This window comes from Octopus bimaculoides, chromosome 14 (assembly GCF_046866305.1).
Source record: "Octopus bimaculoides isolate indiv1 chromosome 14, ASM4686630v1, whole genome shotgun sequence".
In the NCBI taxonomy this organism is placed as follows: Eukaryota; Metazoa; Mollusca; class Cephalopoda; order Octopoda; family Octopodidae; genus Octopus; species Octopus bimaculoides.
In genome coordinates, this window is record NC_142941.1 from 23,585,510 (window position 1) to 23,606,135 (window position 20,626).

At 33.5% G+C, this 20,626-nt stretch overlaps 1 protein-coding gene across 1 annotated transcript in view; it reads right to left on the bottom strand.

The window, feature by feature from the left end:
* The window catches only part of LOC106884025 (endothelin-converting enzyme homolog), a 582,571-nt gene that overhangs the window by 20,463 nt on the left and 541,482 nt on the right, over window positions 1–20,626 (bottom strand). The window contains exons 9-12 of the mRNA XM_089362545.1: window positions 17,669–17,740; window positions 12,151–12,299; window positions 5,323–5,408; window positions 1,910–2,031 (exon numbers count right to left, since the gene is read on the bottom strand). Of these exons, the coding sequence (XP_089218671.1) occupies window positions 1,910–2,031; window positions 5,323–5,408; window positions 12,151–12,299; window positions 17,669–17,740 (429 nt within the window). The remainder of the gene's footprint in view (window positions 1–1,909; window positions 2,032–5,322; window positions 5,409–12,150; window positions 12,300–17,668; window positions 17,741–20,626) is intronic.

Genomic DNA, 20,626 nt, shown 5'->3' on the forward strand with positions numbered 1-20,626 from the left:
TTAAAAAATTGGAGACAATTGTAAAGAGTTACCTCTATTCCTACATTGTATCTCTTTCTCTACTCATTGGTAAGTAAAATGGAGCTTTGCTTATATACAGCATGTGACAGTAGTCTCTTATCTTTGAGAGCTTCAGCAAAAGCAATCATTCCTTCTGGGACAAGATACACTTAGTAAAGATACCTGTCTATGCACTCCACCTATCTTTCATCTCAAGGATTAGTTGTTTCTTGTCTCAAAAACTGGCTCTTAGTCCCTACATCTTAAAGATTGGCCATTAGGGCTTGGAAGTTCTTCAGCTCCTAATATATGTTAATGGATCTTTCTCCAGCCCACATTAGGTTAACCTTTTAGCATTCAGTTTATTCTGTCAAATGTAATGTTTATTTATTCAATGTTTTGAATTAATCATGCATTGTCTTGTAACTTTGAGATTTCAATGATGTGATTGTTTACTTTTAGAATGGCATTATAAAGTAGGTGTGAGAAGCTGAATCTGATTTAATCATAAAACAAATTGAATATTTTGGCTGGATATGGTTGGTTTAAATGCTAAAGGGTTAAGTGTTCCTCTTGTTTTGGTTATGTCTCTGAGACTCTTCTCTCTCTCCACATAAATAAAATGCCAACTGTCATTTGTTAGGTGATACTACATTTTTCTTCTTGATATAAACATTTTCCACTTGTAACCTAAACACAGACTTTTATGAATGGTGAACTCGAAAAGATCCTGCAATGAGGATATCATAAATAAGTTTTATTCAACACCACTATGACATAGTCATTAGATATACCATGAAAATGTAAAAGTGTACACGTTTCTTACTCATCACTTAACTTTTGTATATTTTATAAATGCCAAGTTTCACAATTTTTGATCATCTTTTGTAGCAACCACACATTACACAATTAGATCTACACCTCAAAAGCTAATTTAGGAATTGATCAGTTGCTGACTCACCATCTCTAAGTAAGTCCTACTCACTGTCATGCTACAACCACAAGCTTTCAGACCAGACCATTAAAACACTTTTTGCTTTGTCTAAAGACACTGATCTAAAGATGTTTAAGCTGGATATTAACTACACCAGTTTGGTTGTGGTGGGAATCTAATGAAGCAGTAAGGTTTTCTGATTATAAGGAATTCAATTTATATTCACATCTCCCTGTTGCTTTGTATCAGATGAGCCCTAACTGAAAAGAGCTATGATCAAATGCATTCTGTCTATAACCATTGTTTTCTCTGTTATAATGCATTTGGGACTATATAATCCAGTGTGGCCTTATTTTAAAATGATAGGACATAGTTACAGAGGGATTTACCTGTTATATAATTGGTACTGTTTATATAAAAGATCAGTTATAATAAATTACCAAAACCTATGACACAAATGACACAACTATAAAAGAATAAAAATAGGAGTGATTTAAGCATGATTACACTAGGAAAATATATGGAGTGATTAGTATCTTTACAGTTGGACTAAGTGATAAAAATCACTCAACTCATCTTCGTCTGGAATTATACATAATTCAGAAACATGTCCATAGTTGTCACAATACTGTCAAAATCAGACAGACTTCCCATTGCATTGCCTACATTATATTTTTAATTAATTTTAATTAATTAAAACAATGGGTTTGACTTTTCTGCTTCTTGATTAGTATTGATCATTAAGTTGATAATTCTTTTTCCCCACAACAGATATAAGCATAGGAGCTTAGATTTTACTTGAAATATGTTAGCACAGATCTTACTAAATAATAAGGATTAAAAAGAATTTGATGAATTGATGATTTAATTACTGGAGTTTTAATCAATCAAAAGAATGACAACTGACTGTCTGCAACTACAATTTTAACAGAAATTAATATTGGAAGAAAAAAAAGGGAAAGAAAGATTGGTTACTTTGTCATGGATTTCTCTCCCCTTTGTTGCTGCCTTTACGTAGATGGCACCAGTGGCAAAACCCAATGCTTTGTTTGTATAGAAAATGCATCGTTTCCAGTTGTCCAATGGTTTACGAGAATCTGAATTAGCAGAAAAAAGAAAATTAGAATTTTAAGTAATGAGATTATTAAAGAAATATGGCAACTGTTGTCAATGTATAGATGTTGCATAATCCACATAGTTGTAATATCCTTGGTTTTCATATTCGTGTAATGCATGTTAGCTTAGTCGACATGAAAAGAAAAGAAGATAGAGAGAACGAAAAAAATTTTTACAATTTCAGTTGTGGTGCACGTAATTCTTTTCTAAATTTCACTTGAAGTGCAAGGGTCTCTTCACTTTCTTAGCTTGTTATAACATTTCAGACTCTAACAAGCTAAGAAGGTGAAGAGATCTGTGCACTTCGACTGGAATTAAGAAAAGAACTACATGCACCACAATTGAAATTGTAAAAAAAAAAATTTTTTTTCTTTCTCTCCATCTTTTTCTCTTTCTTCTCCCATTTTTTTTTGGTATTTGAATAAATCTATTACAAAATTTAAAAACAACTGCACGTTTTGAGATTCAGGTGCATTTTCAAACCCCCAAACAAATTTTCCCATGTATATATATATATATATATATATATATATATATATATATATATATATATATATCTATATATATATATATATATATATATATATATATATATATATATATATAGATATATATATAGATATATATGTATAAATTTCCAGGATTCAAGCAAATCAAGTACTTAAATAGTTAAGCACCAGGTCAGGTTGGTGATATTGCTTCTGTGTACAAACAATATTTACTAAAGTAAACACGGATTTATACTTTGGTTCTGTGTACAATCACAAATGGCTGACTGAATATACAATGAGTCATGAAGGTCACACATAGGTACAAACACTGTGCCCATTGCTCTCCACTCAATACACTCTAGATCCAAGCGAATTACAGGTTCTAAGTAAGGTGAATGATAAACAAATATCAACAAATGGATTGTGGTTCACTACAGCTGTTTCAGATGTGGTTTTTATTGATGAATAGAAGTGTTACATCATGCAAAAAAAGAAAAGGGGAGAATAGCTGTAGTGAACTACAATCCATCAGTTATTATTTGTTTATATATATATATATATATATATATATATATATATATATATATGTATATGTATATATAAAAGAACATATATTTAAGTTGTGTGCTGGTACCACATTGAAAGCACTGGTGTTGGTGTCACATAAAAGCACTTGTGTGGTGCCATATTAAAATTACCATGAATCAAATTAGAACCTGATGCAAGCTGTGATCAAACCATCCAACCCATGCCAACACGGAAAACGGACATTAAAGGATGATGATGATGATGATATAGCTATGTATGTCTATCTATCTATCTATCTATCTATCTATCTATCTATCTATCTATCTATCTATCTATCTATCTATCTATCTATCCATCTACATATATATATATATATATATATATATATATATATATATATATATATATATATATATATATATAGAGCGTGGCCGTTGCCAGTACCGCCTGACTGGCTCCCGTAGGATTTTCGAGCGAGATCGTTGCCAGTGCCCCTGGACTGGCTTGTACGGGTGGCACATAAAAGACACCATTTCGAGCGTGGCCGTTTTCGTGCGGGTGACACGTAAAAGCACCCACTACACTCTCTGAGTGGTTGGCGTTAGGAAGGGCATCCAGCTGTAGAAACTCTGCCAAATTAGATTGGAGCCTGGTGTTACCATCCGGTTTCACCAGTCCTCAGTCAAATCGTCCAACCCATGCTAGCATGGAAAGCAGACGTTAAACGATGATGATGATGATGATGATGATATATATATATATATATATATAGGAAACAAGAATTTCCTTCAAATATTATATTGAAGACATGCCTATGTTTGAGTTAAATTTTTTTTATTAATAATTGTTCTTTCCTGTTTAGTTTGGAGCATTAATGTTATCAAGTCCATTAATATTCCAAGACATCTTCTAAATGAAGTAGTGATAATGGAGTATTATTGCTGTATTTTTTTAGTAGATACCACTTCTATTCATCAATACAATGTATTGAGTTATATCCTTTATGTTATAAAGGTAAAACTTTCAGAGATTCACTTAACATTGATAAAATAAATACAAGATTGAAATAAACAACAACAGCAGCTGCCCCCCCCCCCCCCCCCCCAGCCCCACTGGCTCCCTCAGCCCCTCCACCCCTGCCACTACTTAAAGTGTATTCTTATGCAGATATGGATTGAATGGTTCATCATATTTACTTTGGAAAGGTTTCTATAGCTGAACAACATTTCTAATGCTGACCCCTTTTCAGAATATTGGATGATGTACTGGATGCTTTTTTTTTCATGGTTCCAGCTCTTGTGACGCCACCTTGCAACTTGCAAAACTAGGGGCCTGAAGTGACTCGTATAACTTAAAGTTTGATGAACCCAATACCAATCGCCTAACAATGTATATTGGGTGCTATTTTAATGCTACCAACACTAGTGAGGTAACCAAGCAAGTTACCAGAAACAAAAAGCAAGAAAGAGAAAAGTGCTCCTCCCCCATAACTAAGTCAGGTGCTGAGAATCTAAAGCTAATGATAGAGGGAAAGAACAGGTGTCTTGCTGTAGAGGAGACACATGGCTATCCCACATTATAAGGGTGAATCATAGTAATAGGGAAGCTGAAGATAAAGAAGAAAGATGGTTGTGGTGGTGTGCCAGAGCAAATGCTCAAGGTAGGCAAGCATCAGAGAGGATACAGTCATTGGATCAGGAGGGCAGGACAGAGTGGATGGTTTCATAAGTATGAGAAAGGAGAGTTACAGGTGGTTTAAGAGGTAGGTCAAAGTGGATGTATTTAATGATGTGCAAGGGTGGAGGTGTCATTGGTGGGAATTATCAGTGTGGAGAAAGGGTAAGATGAGAAAGCTAGTTGTGACTCAAGTAGGACGATAGATAATAAAGCAGGGGAAGGATGTGCAAGGTATAGGAGTGTCAGAGAGGGAGATGTGAGGATACATAAGGGTATGTATAGTGGATGGGCATGATGGGGGATATGAGAGGGTGTTGAGAATGATAGCATATATGTGAGGCGCTAAGATGGAATATGGTAGAGGACAGAGAGAGTCATTTGAAGGCAGGGAAAGGAGGTGTTCAGTGAGGATAGTGTGGGAAAGGAAGGGAGAATAATGAGAATACCTTCAAAATGCATCATGATGTTTTGTGAAGAGAAACTTTGGTATGTGTTTATATAATTTGAGTACACAAATGAAGCTCAACATTTTAGTACAAGTAAAAAAAGTAAAATATCTAAGAATATTTGACTCACCCTTTTCATCTTCTTCTAAATTACTTTCTTGGAAAAATGGTAACATTGACCGCATTAGTGTGACAATTAGATAATTCTGTAATGTTCTGCAATGATAGGGAAGTACATTAAGAAGCTACACCAAGACTGCATTATTTATTGTGTATTCAGTTAAAAAGACCCATGAATATAGGGTAAATTACATTCACAGCATAACTGCAGAAGTATAACAATAGGTCAAAATAGTAGTTGGAGTTATAGGGAAGTGTGTGTGTGTGTGGGGGGGCGCACACATCCGCAAATATATATCAGGTCATCCCACCAATAATGTTTGAATTTTGGGTAAGGAGAAAAAATCTAATGTTAGATTTTATTAAAATTTAATCCTATATATGATTCCCATCATTATCGATGACATCCTTTCATCTTCTCATCAGTTGTTTAATACCATTGGTGAAAAACTCTTTAGGTTTTAATGAGAAGAAAGAAGAGAGTTGGCATATGTAAAATTATGGGGAACCCATTTTCCAAGTTTGGACACCTGTCCAATTTGTCGAAAATGGTAGTTAACAGTTGGTTGGCTTGAATTGAGCTTGCTTGCCAATTCTTCAACTGACACAGCATTATCCTTCTCAAGCTCTGACAAAAGAAGTTCATCATCAAATTCAAACTGGGCGTCCTATTCATGGTCTCACTCTTAGGCTGAAGACATCATTTTTGACCTTTGCAAACTTCTGCAACTTCTTTCATTCAGGTTCTCTTCCCCATAAATAGAATGGATATTTCAGGTTGCTTCTGCTGAAACAACCCTTTTTGAATTCATAAAACATTATGTGCCTTAAATGGTCCTTTGATACACCCATCTTTGAGGGGTTAATATTAGTAATTAATTCAGACAGATTATTCTGTTAAAAGAAATAATAAGTTAAAGGTTTCCAATTCGTATGAATATCAATCAATCCCATTTGACATTTTAGAATACTGTAAAATTTGATAGAAATTACATATATGATATTTCGGATATTATTCATGGGATGACCTGATATATATATATAGGGGTTGGACAAAATAATGGAAACAACTTAAAATTTCAAACAAATTTATTTTAATATGGAGTGGGACCACCTTTGGCAGTAATTACAGCTTGAATTCTATGAGGTATGGACTGGTACAAAGTTTGAATTGTTTCCAAAGGAATTTTTGTCCATTCTTCATCAAAAAGAGTCTCCAGTTCTTGTAGTGATAATGGTGGAGGATATTGACTCTTTACTTGCTTTTTCTAAAATGCACCATAAATGTTCAATAATATTGAGATCTGGGGACTGTGGTGGCCAGACAAGATGTTCAACTTCACTTCTTCTTGCCATTCAGTAACAACTTTAGCTGTGTGAATTGGTGCATTATCATCCTGAAAGATTGCGTTTCCCTCCAGAAACAGTTCTGCAACCATAGGATGAATTTGATCAGATAAAATGCTTAAACAGTCTTGACTATTAATTCTGCCATGAAGGGAAACCATTGGGACAGTGGATTTCCAAGATATAGCCCCCCAACCCGGTCATCACATCCTTCTCCATGTTTAACAGTTGGAAGAAGGCATTCTGGGTCAAATGCTTCTTTTGGCTGTCTCCACATGTACACTCAGCTGGTGGTTGGAAATAAGCTAAAGGATGACTTGTCTGAGAAAATAACATTCTTGCACTGCTCTAGGGACTAATTCTGTAGGTTTTTACTCCATTCTAAACGTTTTGTAATGTTTGTTTTTGAAAGTAGTAGTTTTCTGATTGCAGTTCTGTGAAATCCGACTTTGTGCAGCTCCCAACGAACAGTTTTAGTGGAAATGGTGTTCTCGAGGTGCTCTGCAGTAATTTTGGGAGCTGTACTATTGTGATCCTTTCTAACAATTCATGTTAGAGTCGGACTGTCTCTATATCAAAGTTTTGGTTTTCTTCCGGAGCTTTGTTTGATGAAGAGGCTTTTCCTTCTTTCTCAAAGGCTGTCATTACTTTTGAGACAGTACTTCTTGATACACCCAACATTTTGGCTGTTTTCATTACACTAGCGCCTGCCATATGAGCACCAACAATTTGACCTCCTTGAAAGTCTGATAGATTAGTCATTTTAATGAATTTTAATTACCTTTTTCTGATATCAGAAAAGAAAAAACAATTTTAGCAAAACATATTAAGCAACACTAATAATAAATTACTGTCGTTCAGTTAAATAATAATAATGACACATATACATATATATATATATATATGATAGGATTGTTTAAACATTCAAGGGGTAGGCTTAAATGTTTAAGCAACCAGGGGATAATTAAATCCGAAGGCACTCCTGGAGATTACTTGTGTGGGTACCGTCTTTGTTGGAAGGTATCCAGAGGCAGGTAATTTATCGTTTAAACTGCAGTTTATAATTATAATCATTCTCCATTCTCCACTTGATTATAATTATATATATATATATATATGTATATATATATTTATTTATGTTTTGTGATTTATTATTAGTGTTGCTTAATATGTTTTGCTAAAATTGTTTTTTCTTTTCAGATATCAGATATATATATATATATATATATATATATATATATATATATATATATATATATATATATATATATATATATATATATATATATATATATATATATATATATATATCAACTTTAAATAGAGCTCAAAACTGATCCATTGAAAATACTTTATAATTATAATAATAATAATGAAAATGACCTATGAACATTTCGATAGAATATCCAGAATGATTAATACATATTATAAAATATTATAAAATATTATAAAATATGGGATACTCCATCTCCTCGGGGTCCCATTATTATTGTTATTATTATTATTATTATTATTATTATTATTATTATTATTAGTAATATGCAGTCAATAAAAACAGAAAACATTTAAATCCAATTATACAACCGTTCATCCTAGGATGAATGGTTGTATATCATCTCATACCTTTTCATCCTATTTTGTATATTTTCATGAGTCAACTATGAAAATTGGATTTGAATGTTTTCTGTTTTTATTGGCTGCATATTACTACTAATAATAATAATAACAATAATAATGGGACCCCGAGAAGATGGAGTATCCCATATTTTATAATATTTTATAATATTTTATAATATGTATTAATTATTCTGGATATTCTATCGAAATGTTCATAGGTCATTTTCATTATTATTATTATTATTATAATAAAGTATTTTCAATGGATCAGTTTTGAGCTCTATTTAAAGTCGATATATATATATATATATATATATATATATATACAAAAACTCATCTGTGAGTATTTTGGTAAGATTGTTAACAGATACTATATTCTTTTGCCAAATTTTTGGTATATAAAAAAATATATTTTAACATATATATATATATATATATATATATATATATGCATATATGGGTACAGGACATCACTAACTGTGTAAACAAAATATACTATGTAGACAAACTAGTTGAATACATAAATAACAAGAAAAAAAATGGAAAACAGGACAAGTAAACACAAGTTTTTTCTCTCATTGTTTGTGTATTTAACTCATTTGTCTACATATTTCATGTTGTTTACACAGTTGGTGACGTCCTGTACCCATATATATATATATATATATATATATACGTACATACATACATACACACACACACATACACATATACATATCTATATTCATATATATATATATATATATATATATATATATATATATACACATATACACACACACACATATATACACATGTATATATATTATTTATTATTATTTTATTGAACGCCACACATCCATTTCCAAGTAAGTTTATCTTCACTTTTTTGATGCGATTCTACTCTATACTGTTTTCTTCCTCCATCCTTCTATAATTCTTTTTTTGTCCCCTCTCTCTTTCACCATTTTCTATCTGTCTCTCTCACCCTCTTCCTTTATTTTCTCTCTCTCGTTGCTCACATGTAACCATCTTCCATCTTTCCTTTCCTCAAATAACCATCTTTCTTTCTCTGCAAGGATGTTCAAAGGACTAGACGTTTTTTTTTCCTCTGTCTTCTATCTTTTCTCTTTTCAAAGAAAATATTTCTCCAGGATTCGCTATTTTCCTCTCATTTTGGTTTAACAACCCTACATGTTTGTTTTCATTCAATTTCCTGGTTTGTCTCCACTGTCCAGTTTTTGTTCTCAACTTTACCCTCCACAAATCCTAAATTTTATTTTGGAATTAATGGGAGCAACTGTCTTTGAAGAATCATATTGTCATTGAATGCTTACAATGAGGAGTAGATAGACAGCCGACAACTGATGAAGGGTCGTTTCTCTGTGTTTACTTTTCCTGTTTTCCATTTTTTCTCTTGTTTATGTATTTAACTTGTTTGTCTATGTATTTCATGTTGTTTACACAGTTGGTGACATCCTGTACTCATATTGTTGTTGTTGTTGGCACTCCGTCGCTTACGACGTCGAGGGTTCCAGTTGATCCAATCAACGGAACAGCCTGCTCGTGAAATTAACGTGCAAGTGGCTGAGCACTCCACAGACACGTGTACCCTTAACGTAGTTCTCGGGGATATTCAGCGTGACACTGTGTGACAAGGCTGACCCTTTGAATTACAGGTACAACAGAAACAGGAAGTAAGAGTGAGAGAAAGTTGTGGTGGAAGAGTACAGCAGGGTTCGCCACCATCCCCTGCCAGAGCCTCGTGGAGCTTTAGGTGTTTTCGCTCAATAAACACTCACAACGCCCAGTCTGGGAATCGAAACCATGATCCTCCGACCACGAGTCCGCTGCCCTAAACACTGGGCCATTGCGCCTCCACTGTACTCATATATGCCTATATATATATATATATATATATATATATTATTTATTATTATTATTATTATTATTATTATTATTATTATTATTATTATTATTATTATTATATATATATACATATATATAATATTATATATAATATATAATATATATATATATATATATATATATATATATATATATATATATATATATGTACATATGCACACATACTTGAACAGTATATTAAACAAGGCACTTTATTTCACACAGCTCCAAGACACATCAAGTGAAAATAAATAGCACTTCATTATTGATGAAATCCTCTCTCCCACCAGTTGTGAAATCCTTGATTTTTGGCTAGGCCAAAAATGAGAGTGCTGGGAGGGTATCTGTGTCTACTCATGACTACATAAGTACTCAAAGCTATCAGCAAAACATGAAACATGGTACACACAATCAAGTAGTACTTGCTTGCAAGTGATGGCTAAGAGTATTTTTATAGCACTTGAAAAGAAGACACTATGGTATTGTTTGACGTAATAGAAGGCAATGGTTTCTAGATGTGAAACAAAGGTATTAGGTTGTACACTGATGAGAGAAGACATTTGAAGAGAAATATATCAGTATATTAAAACATGTTAAATAAAGTTGACAGAGTGGATATCAGTAGAGCAAAATGCACAAAAACATCATTAATGAGAAAAAATTAGTAATAGGTATTAATATTTTTTTGTGTAATAGAACAAATCTTAAATTGTAATGTACTCTTTAATAGGTAAAAATTCATCTTTCTTCAAGATTTCCAGAAAAATTCATTTATGTTTGAACTTAAATTTTTTTCAAATTCAAAAGAAAAACTAATTATTAATCAACCAATAAGTATATACTCCAACATGAAGCACTTGAAGCTCCAATATGAACATGTACCAATATGAACATGTACCGAGAGTGATAAAAATCAAACATCCAGTCAACATCATAGTGTTTGGAGTGATCGCTAGTGATGGTGACGTTATGACTTCATTCATCTTCCCACACGGCCTCAGACTCAACATGGAAGCTACATAAAGTGCCTGGAGGAGGTAGTGCTGCCCTGGATCAAGAGGGTAGCTGCTGGAAGACCTATGTCTGGCAACAAAACGCTGCACCATGCCACACAAGCAAGCGAACTCAGTCATGGCTGTCAGACAATTTCTGCGACTACATCACCCCTAACATCTGGCCACCTAACTCTCCAGACTGCAACCCCCTTGATTATTATGTGTGGGGTGCAGTTGAGCAAGAGGCCAACAAAACTCCTTGTAACTCCAAAAATTAACTGAAGGCAAGGATTATGGCAGCATTCACCAACTTTAACAAGGAGGCCATCCAGAAGAGTTGCAGAAGATTCTGAAGTCATCTGAAGGCTGTGGTTGAAACCAATTGCGATTTTAATGAATAAATTTACTCATTAGCATTTCAAGATGTTTTTATGTAATTTTAGTAAAAATATCTGTTGAAATGGGATGTCAGTGTAATTTTCATTTCTGCGTTATTTAGATGACCGCACCCTGTACATCAAGCTTGCAGGTTTTGATGTGAGTGTCTCAGAATGTGTTACTGCTATTTGGGATGTAGTTTATTTTTCTGTAATGAATGTAGGAAATTCACCAGGTAGAGCCCATCACACTTTCTACATAACACTGATGGAAATATGTGAATTTACCTTTGTTAAGTTCATGAAATATGCATCAAATATATAATGTTTCTCTTATTGCAGTGTTTTGGGTATAATCTATCAACCTTTTCTTTGATATTTATATCAACATATTCTAGTTGTGGTTCCTAAGAGATCCTATCCATTGACAGTGGCTGGTAATGTTATTTTTCTTATCTACCTTCTAGATGTGGGTTTTTTAAAACTGAAATAGTAAAAACAAATCAAAAACTAAAAAAATGATGCTTGAACATATGAAAAACCCTCCTTAATCTGGTAAATTTTGTTTATTTTGCCAAAGGAAACAATGAAAAGTATAAAAATAAAATTACTTACTCAGCTTTTGTAATGTTGCTTTTAACATCATTTAAGAAGACTGAAAGGTGGCTTAGGTAATCAGGATATAAAATGGCCACCCGGTCAGAATTTTGTATCTTGATATTACGAATTGTTGCAAGACTTTGGAAATATTTAATCCAGTTTATCTAGAAAGAAAAGTGAATATTTTAAATAAAATATAAGTTAAAGCAAAGTTTTAGTTCTGAGGAATATTTGTTCATAAAACAAAAGAATATGTAAGTCAAGGCTTCCATCGTTATTTTAAACTTATCAAACAATAACAACATTCTTTTAATGGTATGAAGGTCTCCGTATTGAGATCACTGGTGTAGAAAATTATACATGCTGACCAGAAGAGATGTAAATGCTTGATAACATATAGCAATGATTTTATTTAATCCGAGTTGGTTGATACAGCAAGATAGCAGTGTCAAGCTATACTAGCTATGATAAATTGTACATATAATATGAGCCTTTGATTTTGATATCAAGATAATATGATATATGAGATATAACATGCAGAACAGAAAAATGTTGCAAATAATCTCAGAAGAGTGAATGTAATTGAAATGAACTTGACATTCTACAAGTTTGTCTATGTTTATATATGTTCATATGAGAGAACATATGTATATATTTTGATGAACCATGAGTGATGACAAAAGAGGTAGGCCTCGATTTCACTGCAAATTCCAGACTATATTTATTTATTAATACAGATATGGAGACTTACATACAGGTCTTTAAGTTTCTGCATCAACAATTCAATGATCGTTGCATATTTTCATTTTTGTAATTGATGGTGTCATGTGCACTGGACTTGTACAGCTGGAGATTTGAATATAATCATTGAGTAGTTGACAGAAATTTAGTCTTGTATGTAAGCCTCCATATCTGTATCAGTCAATATATGTATGTATGTATGTATGTATGTATGTATGTATGTATGTATGTATGTATGTATGTATGTGTGTGTGTGTATGTATATGTGTGTGTATGTATGTATGCATGTGTGTATATGTGTATGTATGTATACTATTACTATTATTAGTGAGACAGCAAGCTGGCACTGGACAAAACACTGAGTGGTATTTCACCTGTCATTACATTCTGACTTCAAATTCTGCTGAGATTGACTTTGCCTTTCATCCTTTTGGGATCAATAAATTAAGTACCAGTGAAACACAGGGATCAATGTAATTGACTAATCCCCTCCCTGCAAATTTTAGGCCTTGTACCTTTAGTAGAAGGGATTATCATTATTATTATTACTTATTATTATTATTGGTCTCTCTTGTTGCTGCAGCAAATGAGAGTTCAGCAGAACACAACTGTACAGTGTCCTCAGTTGAGTGGTATTTTTGTGTCATTTCATGTCAAAATTCAGGACTATCTGGGATTTGTAGATCTAGCTGTAGATATTGAAGTAAAGGTTTCTGTTACTTAGGGGTAGACTGGACTGGGAACTATGCTGTATGTGTGTGTTTGTTTGTGTGTGTTGTGCATGTGTGTGTGTGTGCATATGTGTGTATGTAAGTGTATTGATATTTACATGTATATACATATATATGCAAAGACATTGATGCAAATAAACATGCTTAGGTTCAATATATAAAACATACATACATTCATACACACATGTGAATATATAAAGGAATATATATATATATATATATGTATGTAGAGAGAGAGGGGGGGGCAAAGACTGAAAATATTCAGAAGATGAACACTCATGTATAAGTACATAGATGTTTATATATTTACAGAACAAATTTACATGGAGTGCAAAATATACAGAAAACTAAGGAGAGAGGGCATGGTATTTTAAGCCCGACAGCTCTTTTTGGGGTTCAGAATTACATAATAGATTAAATGTTGGCAGATGGAGTGTGCAAAAAGTCAAGGATATGCAACCAGTGGTGATGCATATAATCATTACTGTAAAGCCTTCCTCCATCTTTAAGGTGGAAAGATTGGCAACTAACAGTTCAGATCATAGTTCAAGAGAATTTAAGGATAGAATGGGTGTATGAACATATACATATGTACACACATAAATATACATATATACATATATATATATATATATATATATATATATATATATATATATATATATATATATATATATATATATATATACATACACACATACACACACACACACACACATACATATACTGAACAAATAGCAAGGGATTGTCAATCCCAGCAAAATACTTCATAAGCTCTCTGTTAGCACACCAGGCTAATTGGCAGGGGTCCAAGTTATGGTTCATCACAATTCTATATTGTAAATCCGTGGATGGTCTCCATATAAACTGGTGTTTACAGAGTGATATATAAGAAACAAGTTAAGAATAATACATTATTTTTAACTTGTTTCTTATACATATACATATAAGTATACATATATATATATGTATATAGATATATATATATACATACATACTTACATATATTGATATATATATGTATATACATACATACTTACATACACACAGATACATACATACAAGTACATTTATTTAACTTGACCTTCTTGTTTTCAGTCTTATGACCCAAACTTGTTTTCTTTAAAGACCAGAATGATTAGAACATGGCAAAGTTACTGTCAAAATAAGTGTGTGGTTATTGGCAAAATAGGTATATGAGCTGACAGGTTTTAAAGATATGGATATAGGTATGTCTAAGACATGGTATGATTGTTGACCAAATAGGTGTATTAGCTGATGATCCAATAATCAATAATGTTGGTAATGCTGCTATTATGTCACCAGTTTAGGAAATCATAGAATTGTTGAAAAATTGCCAGTTTCACTATATGCTGCCTGATGTTGAACAATATTTTTGTTGAAGACCTATCTTTTGGTTTGAACAACATTATGTCATTGTTACTGCTGCTGCTGTTGTTGGTCACTTTCTCCTTCACGTATAAAGTGCATTCACACATTATCTGACTTTTGGCCATGTTTAAAGTGGTTTTATCACTCCTTGATCTGAGCTTTGTCCATGGCATCATCACCAAAGGCCTGCTGAATCTTCTGGATAGTTTGAACTTGAATATCACCAAGCTTTTGGCAAAACTTAATACAATATCTCTGTTCAATGTGTTCAGTCATCTTGCATGAAAACGAAAATCTGACAAGTGTACACAACACATCTGTAACCAGGAACTGATGTGGCTTACTGGCATGAAAGTTTTCATGCATTCACAGGAGGGATGGCACCTCCCATCCAAAAGATTTTGCTTACATGACATAAGTTTTAGCAGGAAAAAATAGTCGAAAACTTATAGAATGCACCTCATATGTGACATTCCCCATTTTCATATCATGTCATGGTGACGATGATGATGATGGTTGTTGTCAATATCAAGTGATACACTAGTTTAATGCTTATTTGTCTTAATTAATATGAGCATTGCTAGATTATTACTTAGCCCATCTGTTTTTCGATGCTAGTATGGGTTGGATGAATTCTTATCATTGTTGTACTGTATTACAGCTCACTGCTCTTCCTGCTAAAGCCTTACCTATTTTTCAAGTTATGAATTTTTTCATTTGACTTGTAAAAGCACAGTGATATATTTTTTGCTCAAAAAATTTCATGCAAAGGCATAGATAGCAAATATTCATGTAGCATCAACACACACATACAGGCACACACATGCATTGCATGCACATGCACACACACACACACACACACACACACACACACACACACACACACACACACATGCATACATACATGATGGCTGCAAACTTGTGTTCGAGTATTGCCATTGCCTGATCAAAAGTCCCACATATGCAAAGGAGGCTGCAACCAGCCATTTTTGTCATAGGTCTTACACTTCTTTTTCAAGCAATGCCTGTGCATGATAATTTTTTACATACATACACACATACATACATGCATACATACACACACACACACATACACACACACATACATACATACATGCATACATATACACACATACATACATACATACATACATACATACATACATACATACATATTAATAAAACTGTTTTGCAAGATTTTCTTTTTCCGCACAACTACACATTGTTCTAATAAGGAAACTATATGAAAACTAAAATATAGTTAATCTGATATTTTAAAGTAATATTCAGTTCCTTTCATTTTCCATGGGAAAGCTTGTCAAGTAATATCATTCTTTTATATATTTCAGCCCAAAGGCTGTGGCCAAGCTGGAGCACTGCCAATTAGTGATAAATGTGTTTTACTATTTAATCTTTTACTTGTTTTTGTTAGACTGAGGATATACTTGGGAACTGCCTTGAAGGGCTTAGTCAAACAAATCAACCTTAGTACTTAATTTAACTCTGGTTAACTCTTTTTTGATGCTGCTAAGTAAACTAACATTGGTTGTCAAGTGATGAGAGACACAAAGACCACATGCACATGTATATATATATATATATATATATTCATATGCATATATACACATATATACACAAACATGAATATTTATCTATACACATATATATGCAGTTTACATCAACCAAATTAACTCACAAAACATTGCTCAACCTGGGGCTATAGTTGTTGATTAAAGAGCTATTCAAAGGGACTTAGGCTGAAAGTGAACTTAACCACACTGCCATATCTGTACTAATAGCTGTTTCAATTGTTGAATTCTTACAGTCTGTGGTGTTTGAGACATTTGGAGGGGCTGGGCTACTAACAGTGATGTTCTTGTCATCGTTGGTGGCTCACCTTACTGAAGCGTCAGGTGATGCCTGTGAGGGTACTTGGCTGTTCCAACACCTTTGCCTCACCCATTGCATGCTGTAATGCCATGAGCATGTTGGCTTACTTCAGTAGGTTCTGTTGAGGCATTTGATGTTGAATTGATGTTTTTTTTCTTTCTTTCTTCCTCCTTTTTCTTTTTTTCTTTCTTCTTTCATGTTTGTGTTTCCTTTGGTTCTGGATTTGTATTTTAATATGGTTTTGTATTATATATGTATCCTATACATACATGTTATATATATATGTAAATAAATAATTTCAAGCCGAATCCTTATTTTGTGACGTATCATATAAAATATATGGACATACACTTAGTAGAAGGCTGACTTCATTTAAGGATTTCCCTTTATTAAATATATTAAACACCAAGCTAACAAAGGAGCCTATACATAGTTGTAGGATATGCTAAAAATAACAATCTTCTTAACTATGTCCTTCACTCTTAAGAAAAGCCACATTTAGTAATCTATTCTGGGATACACTATAACTGAAAAAAATATGGAGATGGCTTGAATCATTGGCCTATTCTGGCAAGGCTGACATGGGCTAAACAACAGCAACATTAGTGTTGTTGCATTAGTTGTCATTACCACTGCTGTCACCACCATTGCTGATACCCTCCTTGTCATCATCATCATCATCATCAGCAGCAGCAGCAGTAGCAGAGCAACCATAACAACAACCATAACAAACCCCACAATATCTCAATAATGTCAAAACTGGTTACGATCAAACTTACCGCTGGATACCGTATAAGCAGATCATGGATAGTTGACACATTGTAACTTTCTGTTGCTGTTAGAGATTTCATCTGAAAAAGAAGTCGGAAAAATATATGTAAAATATTCCATAAAGAAATCAAAGAAGAATATTATTGACATGAATATTGCAACATCAAATTGTTTGATGGATTCCATAATAGACTAGGATCCTTGCTCATGGAAAGCATCATTCAGGCGAATAGATGAAGTTTGTGAGAACAATACCCCTAAGAGTGAACAGTGTTAAATATAATTAATGCATGGAACATCAAAAAGTTAATGAGAAATAATTATGTGGTGAGAAAAATACAATATTAGACATAACTAATATCATTTTAATTATTTTGTATGTACAACTTCAGAGATGTGTGATGTATGAAGTATGCTCAAAAAGCATCCAACCTTTTTTTTCCCTGCCAAAACTAATATGCATAAGCAAAATCCTTTTGGGCAGGAGGTGACACCATCCTTCCTGTGCATGCGTAAAAATTTTCACACCAGTAGGCTGTGTCAATTCCTAGCTGTTATGCCTAGAGTACAGATGTGTAGTATGCACTCATTAGATTTTTGTTTCCACTGAATACATCAAGCAGAGATATTGCATCAAGTTTTGCCAAAAGTTTGGTGATACCCAAGCTCAAGCCATCCAGAAGATTCAGCAGGCCTTTTGCAATGATGCCATGGGCAAAACTTAGATCAAGGAGTGGTACAGCTGCTTCAAACATGGCCACACCTCAGTGGAGAGTGAGGCATGCTCAGGCAGGCCATCCACAAGCTGAAATGAGGAGCCAATTGAGAAAGTTCAGCCAATAGTCATGAAAAGCTGTCATGTAACAATCCAGGAAATTGATCACAAAGTGGGAATAAACTCAAAATCAGTGTATTCCATTTTAACAGAAAACTTATGGATGCAGAGAGTGTCAGTGAATTTGTCCCCAAGGTGCTGGTGGAGAAGCAGAAGCCACTCTGCAAGAAAATCACTCAAGACATGCTGGTCTATGAAACCACAACCTAGACTTCATGAAGACCATCATCACTGGTGATGAGACATGGGTAAAGGGTTATGATCAGGAAACCAAGTTCCAGTCCTCCCAATGGAAGCATCAATATATATATATATATATATATATATATATATATATATAAAATCACCAAGGCCCAAAGAAGCACAATAGGCTTTCAGCAATGAGAAGGTAATGCTGACCTGTTTCTTTGATTCCATGATATTGTGCATCATTAATATGCACCACAAGACCAAAAAATCAATAAGGAATACTACCTGGAGGTTATACATCACCTTTGTGATGCTGTTCATTGAAAGTGACCTGATGTGAGTGGTAAAGAATTGGCAACTTCATCACGACAGTGTGCCTGCTCATTCTGCCCATATAACCCAAGCCTTCCTGGTGAAGAACAACACACTACTTGTTTGATAGGCTCCCTACTACCCTGACTTAGCACTGTGTGACTTTTGGCTCTTCTCTAAACTGAAAATAATGCTGAAAGGGAAGTGATTTGAGTTGCGAGAGAAAATTATGAGAAAGGTGTCAGTGAAGCTCCATAGCAATCTAGAGAAGGCTTCCCAGAAGTGTTACCAGCAGTGGCAGAACCACTGGAAGAAGTGTGTGTATTCCAAAGAGGAGTATTTTGAAGGTGATTAAATAAAATTTGTGAAATACACAATGTTGTTTTTTATTTATGCCTAAAGGTTGAATACTTTTTGAACTCACTTTGTATATACTTAACAATGCTTGCAAAATTAGTGACTGGAGAATCATTAGGCAGTTATAAGAGAATGTATATGGTTGACATAGAAAACTACAAGTGTTTATAGAATAAATTATACAGAGATACCACCTGTGTAAAAGAACAATTGTTAAGCTATTGCTAACGTATTAAATGTAAGCATAATTTAGTGCTGCTGCGAAACATCAGGCAATTGAGAAGAATCTTTGTGTCAAGAGCTTAATGAATAATTTTAGTCAAAAGATGCTTGATATATTCTAACTTAATAACATTATAGCTTGAAATTAATTCCAGAGAACACAATGTGATTCATAGCACATTTAAAGTAAATTAAGAAAACATTGTGAGGTTTGTGTTAACATATTTAATGTGCTGAGCAAGATAACTTTAATTAATCAAGACTACACCTGTATCAAGGAGAGTAAACATTGTTGAACAAACAAGCAAAGGAAATTAAATAAAAAAAAGGGAACAAAAATTATTTTGAAATGAGTTGATGTCCAGCATTCCAGTTAATTAAAATTGGAAATAGGTAATGTGATGAAGGAATGGGTGAGTTGACAGGGCAACCAGCATTCTATTAGTTGGAATTACAATGGCTGTCGTCCAAACACTTAACTCTCAGTCCACTTAGCTGTAAATATTATTCAGCAGATACATCTGTGCAGTAGATACATCTTGTAACTTTAACCCTTCACCTTATATCATAACTTTTAGATTTCAAAGACATGACTGTTTATTTTTAGAATGACATTGTTGGGTAGGTGTCAGAGGCTGGATCTGCCAGTTTGAACATAAAACAAGTAGACTATTTGGGCCAAACATAGGCTGTTTAAATGCTAAAGGGTTAAATAGCAACACTGTCAGACCATTGGCTTGCAGTTATGAGCTCACTTCCAGAAATGTTATCATAGAATGGTACACAGAGCTACTATAAACTATAGAAGATATGATATAGCCAAGTGCAGGAGTTGGTTTTTGATCTTATTGTTTTTGTAGTATATTTCTAATGTCAGCTCATGGTTTGGTGTGTGAAGCATTTTGTTTTACAAGATTTTTGATAAAACGTTTGTCTGTTCTGTACCTGGTTTGCATTAGATTCACTTAGTGTATTTTGTGTATAATATGTGTATTTTTAGTAGTAATATTGTATAATGCATTGTATTCCTGTCTATATTCATCAGTAGCTT